The sequence below is a fragment of the Sceloporus occidentalis genome, unplaced genomic scaffold (genome assembly GCF_023333645.1).
Source record: "Sceloporus occidentalis isolate IW3139 unplaced genomic scaffold, rSceOcc1.0.p SCAF_79, whole genome shotgun sequence".
NCBI lineage: Eukaryota > Metazoa > Chordata > Lepidosauria > Squamata > Phrynosomatidae > Sceloporus > Sceloporus occidentalis.
Window position 1 is genome coordinate 4,562,585 of NW_028317059.1, and position 6,000 is coordinate 4,568,584.

The 6,000-nt window shown below is 41.0% G+C and overlaps 1 protein-coding gene across 1 annotated transcript in view; it reads right to left on the minus strand.

Annotated features, from left to right (window-relative positions):
* LOC149285471 (E3 ubiquitin-protein ligase RAD18-like) overlaps positions 1 to 5,791 on the minus strand; it is a 76,250-nt gene extending 70,459 nt beyond the window's left edge. Inside the window, exons 1-2 of the mRNA XM_089495386.1 lie at positions 5,738 to 5,791; positions 3,704 to 3,785 (exon numbers count right to left, since the gene is read on the minus strand). Coding sequence (XP_089351512.1) covers positions 3,704 to 3,785; positions 5,738 to 5,791 — 136 coding nt within the window. The remainder of the gene's footprint in view (positions 1 to 3,703; positions 3,786 to 5,737) is intronic.
* Between the last annotated feature and the right edge of the window lie 209 nt (positions 5,792 to 6,000).

Here is a 6,000-nt window from a genome sequence, read left to right on the forward strand (position 1 = left end):
ACACAAGTGTGGGGACCTGACCCAACACCCCCCTGCTGCCTGATCGCTCCATGAGAGCGACAGTGCAGCGTTAACCCCTTCAATGCCGCGATCGCGGCATTTAGGAGTTAATTCCCGTTTTGCAGGGGGCTCTGCTGCTGGTGGTCTGCCTAGAAGCCCAGGCAGGCCAGCAACAGCAAAAACGAGCCCCCACAAGCCCTTTGATGATTCCTGTAGGCATGGAAGCCTACAGCAGTCATCAGAGACTCCCCTCCCTGCAATGGCTGGTCTATAGACCAGCAACTGCGTCCCAGCTGCCAGAGGCAGCTTCAGGGACAGGGGAGAAGGTTCTTCGGTCTCCACATGAGTGTGGAGAGCAGCCCCATCACCCCCCTGCTGCCTGATCGCTCCATGAGAGCGACAGTGCAGCGTTAACCCCTTCAATGCCACAATTGTGTATGACACATTCCTGGCATTGCAGGGGTTAACATTTGTCCCCACAAGCTTGTGGGGACTAAATACCCGTCAATGCTGTGCTCCAATGGAACATCAGCATCGAAAGAGTTAAAAAAAAAAAAAATAATTTATAAAAAAAAAAAAACCAGCACTGACCTGAAAGTCCAGGGTGCTTCCAGGTCAAACGCTGTGATTTTAGTAAGTGGGCTGATGATGATCAGATCACTCCTAACCAACTGTTAGTTTAAAAAAATCCTGGCTCCTAACTTTTTTACCTGGCGCCTAGATTCACAACAAATTTGTCAAGCCCTGTAATATCCAATATTAGTTTGCTTAAGTCAGCAGTGGTAGGTAAATGAAGCAATACGGTTCAACGTCTTTCTATACTTACGTCAGACTAAATGGCTATCGGATGTTCTTAAAAATGTTGCAGCTAAAGGGCATAACCACTCCTTAATAAAAAATGTATTTGATATAAAAGATGAGACTTTGTTACTTCAGTTTGCATGCAAGGTGACAGAAGGATTTTAATCAGGACACAACTCACTTCTCTGGCTCCAACCCAATTAGACTGTCCTAGGACAACTACACAATACGTGTCCAAAGCTCTGCTCCAAAGCAACATTTCACTTTTAGAAGAGTTTGATCACTTATCCAGCTTTATAATACGAATGATAAATACTTAAGAGGGGGGAATAAATTATATAACAACTAGCAGCAAAAGTGTCTCCTTATACTCTGCAAAAAAACATTGAATCGTCGAATTGTGGGGTAGACAGAAAAAAATTGTTTGAATTATTATACTTATTAATATTTTATAAAGCCTCTTGGGTTTCTGTATGACTCTGAACTGATTCTGCTGCACCAAATAGACAAAAAAACTAATAATCTGAAGTGTCTTAGAAGGATACTGCCCTCCACATGAAACAAGACAGACTAAATAATACCCATCCTCTGGTGACTGCCCAGAAATACTTTGCTACCCAGTATTAACCGTTTTAAGTACCAAAAGCTGCATTTGTTTGACAAAACAGATCATTTTAAGTGTAAACATATACATATATATATATATATACACACACACACTTAAAATGATCTGTTTTTTAAATATATTTATAATTGATATCTCTCCATTTTTTAGACACCCAATAAAAAAGTTAATCGTGATGCTTTCCTGATTGATTTGCTGTTATTTGATATTGTGTATTCGGGATATAGTTGGTAGTACGGTATAACTATGGCCAGTGGCATACGGGATAAACATTCGATCTGGTCACGTACCGGTCACCAAGACAAATTAGAATATTTCAGTTTTATAAATGAACGTTTCTTTGGCATGTATTCTTTCTTTCAGAGAGCAATTCCCACTGAATGAATCTACTGGGAAGAACATCACATACTCGTTTCCCCTCTGGCTGTGAATGGGTTTAATATGCACACCAGACATTTAATGAGCAATTTCCCATGTTGTACACATCAAGTTCAGATATTTTCTGCAATTCTGAATAAAACAGAAGGAAAGCCACAGGGCGGTGGCAAAGGGCCAGGTATCGAGCGCATATGCCAAATTAATTTTGTCTAGATCCTTCGGAACATTTAACAAGCCTTTGGACAGGGGTTGTATATGCAACAGTTACAGAGCATCTGGAATCCAGAGAGTTAAATAAAGGTAAAATTGCGATGTTTCATGCACTTGCCACACTCTTCTTTACAGTGTTTGTGACACAGGAAAAACGAAAGCACTGCAATTGTGTTTTACCTAAAACCATTCAATGCCAGGACAGTACACCTTCATCCTCTGGCACTCAAAGGGTTAATTGTGCTGCAAGGCCGAACAGGACTTTAGAGCACCACTTGAAGGGGATATGATACAGACCAGTGGAACCATATGGACAAGTTCAAACATGGCTATACAAATATACTTTACATATACTCCTCCTCAATCGCTACTTAATGAAATTAAACATTTTATAATCCGTAACAGTAACTGGGAAACCATTGAAATGTATGCCTGAGACACTGCCCCCTACAGAGAAGTTACTGTTCCGGAAGACTATCCAGCAATGTATGTTATAGAACTAGTGATCACCGTCGGCATGCGTGCATCGTCACCCCGGTAACCATACCTTAAGAATGGGAATTTCACAATAATTAGAGGAACACCATCTAAGTGGTTCACAAAAACCTAACATACATATAAGTTTTTAAAAGCTTATCTATTTACCTCTTTCCTGACTTCTAATAATAAAAAAAACTCTTTGCTGTCTTAATAATCTATCTTGTCTGATCACTAAATTAAGAGTTTACAAACTAAAAGAAATATTTTAACTCATGGCATGAAAAGGGACAGGTTACTGACAGTCCCACTGAAGACGAATGAGTATTAAAGCAATCTTTAATATGTATTCTTTAAAACAGCAAACATAAAGGACTTGAGGTATAGCTGCAGCCCTACAGCTGCAGCCACCATCCTTCCCGGTGGTCCAACAAATCTTGCCACCGATTGCTTGCCTGCAGCAGCCAATCAGTGGTAGGGAAGCGCTCCCACTGAAAATACACTTGGAGCTGACTGGAGGTAATAAGTTTGTTATGAGCATGGAGAATACGAGGAGCAAAAAGTCATGTGATGATGAAGGTTTTTTTAGGTGGTACACGCGAAACCCCTTTCCTTCAATCATCACATATGTGAACTGTAGCCAAGAAGTCGACGTTATATTGACCGATACTGATCGCTTGCGCCGCGTCTAACACCGTGAATCTATATCTACGACCAATGAATACTGCCCACTGATTAAGAATGCTTCATATTTTATATAGTCAACTATTTATGATTTCTCAAAAACTGGAAAATGTTTCTGTAACATAACATCTCTGGACTGAAAGGCTGCCAACAAAAGATAGATACAGAGGCCAACTATATTCATTTTGTGTGTTAAAAAAAAAACCCAGAAACATTTAAAAGAAGTTTAAAGCGCCAACACCGCAGAGTCATTCAGTACTAAGGAATCATGACCCGTTCTCAGAACCAAGCAGCCAGTAATTCATGATTCCAACGATACTGCATATATTAAAAAATAAAGGTGCTGAATATTCAGTTATAATTATTTGTAGTTGTGGGATTAGTGCCAGTTTGTAATGTGCAAAAAACAGCAGCTTTTAACAAGGAATGTAAATGTGTCCGTTGTGACTGATTTCCAGCCCAAGCAACCAATTATGTGAAATGATGACATTTAAAGGACATTATGGGAATTTACCCCAGGATACTCACAGTTATGTGAACACTGCGGGATGATCATTGCGATGTTGAAGTAATCAAAGCAAATTCCACAGCGAAACAAGTCATCGAGATCCTGCAATACAGGTCAAAGAGCAATTAAAAGGTAAGGCAATTAAACATAACAGGGATATTCCGTCAACGGCCTACATTTTCAAACAGAGGTGATAGAAGAACTTACATTTTCTGTTAAATATCACTGAATTTGTATTTAGACTCGACTAAATGAAATTGTGCTTTGAGGTCACTGATTCTGGAGTATCCCAGCCTCCTGAGATGTTATGTTTTGTGCTAAAGCATACTGATTAATATGGATACGTCCTCTTCTTAAAAGATCATTAAAAATCTGTTTTTCTGCATAAAACTCCCACTCAAAGACAATGTGTTTTTAGAAAAGGCAAGGTTCTTGATTGTGGACCAGGACCTCGGAATTCACGAATGGAGATTCACGTCAGGGACTAGACTTGTGGATTTGGACGAATTTAAATTTTAACAAAATTTGCCAACTTCTGCAATCAGTACAAATGTCCGAAACAGAGGAGCAACCCCAACAAATCAGAAACGAGGCAGAGAGCTCCAGATTTGGATTAGCATTTTGTTTCTGAGAATGTGAAAGTGACATCGTGAAAGAGGATGGGAGACCGTGAGAGACAACAAATTTTGTTTCCAAACCAAAAGGCCAGGAAATTAAATTTGTTGTCCGAAAACCAACGGACCGAACACTAAACAAAACATTTGTCCAAATTAATTGTGGTCCATTTTGCAAAAGTCTATCAGGGATGTAGGGCTGCAACTAACGATTATTTTCAATTAGTTCAATTAGTTGGCCGATTATTTTTTCGATTCATCGAATAAAAAACAATACAAAACATTTTTCGTTTATTTTAAATAATTTAATGAACAAACAAAATGTTAACAACAAACAATAGAATTTAAAAAAAATTACATTAACGTGTCATTGTACGCTTTTATCTCTTTATCACAATGGCATTTCTCTAATCGCCTTCACATTTTACCGACATAATAATAAAAGCTATATTTTTGGGTTTCTCGAGTGACTATATCAAGAAGTTGTGAGCCGTGTTTTATCCACTCCTCCCATCCGCAATTGCCTATGACATCATACCCAGGCACTCCACCTCAGAAGGATGTGCAGAGTAGGGTAAATATACTAGAGATGCGAGATAAACCATAATCATGTAAAGGAATATCCCTAACCAGCAGGTGCCTTATTACGTAACAGGGAAGTATACATCGCTGACTGTGCTACTGCTTATGTATAAAAAGTGGGGGGGGGGCTTGTGTTGTCACCATAGCAACCATAGCAAGGAATGCTCCTGCTTATAGGACTATTCCATTAGTTTCTTTAGCGACAAGAATTTTGGAACATTCCACCAGAACCACTTTTTCTACATAACCTCAACCGGTCTCCAGAACATCGTGAGCGGGCATTAGTTGGGCGACTTTGTAGGCAAGTAACGGACACATCGCTAAAGCAACAGCACGGCTCCTTAAACATTCCCTACGACACCCGATTGTATCATTTGTGCTGCTTTATTAATGGTTTCCATTATTATCACTTTTTGGAGTTCCGCTTCACACGTATACAAGGAGTAAACAAATCGTTACAGTTTTATAAACTTTACAATGATGCGCTGAGGAGCAAAACGCTACTTAGTGAACCCCGGTGCGCGCTGAGACCCCAACAAAGTCAATGCTGAATCCTACCGATAGGGAGGGACACCGGGAGCGCCACTTTACCAGCAGGGCAATGCTTGGAGACCATGGCACCCACAGTAAGCCGACTAGTACCCTTAGGGTAAAATAAGCCCTGCTCCCCATAGTATCTGTGAGGTGGGGGCTATCATAAAGGGTTAATTCAGCATTTTCGGTATACAGGGAGGTGCACACAGTGGTTATCAGGCAGGCTGGGGCATTGTGTGTATACAGCTCAGCTTTTATTACCGGGGTGTTCATTCTGTTCACGTGGCTCTCGCACGCACATGCAGTTCACGTGGGCCTCCTCACCTGCACGTGCTGCTGGCCCCTGCCACCGGGGCCCGGTACTGGGACGGTTGCCATAGATTCCGTAGCAAGATGCGCAGCCAAAGCCTCCGAATTTTCGCGCGCGCCGGGTCTGTACGTGATACGTCACACGCACGGCGCGCAGAGGACCGTGGGAAGTGTAGTTGAAACGGTTTGGAATCATGTGTTGTGTACTGAAAACCGCATTCCGCTCATTACAGATATCGGGGTGACAGGAAGAACGTTCCCAATGGCAAAAAAAACAC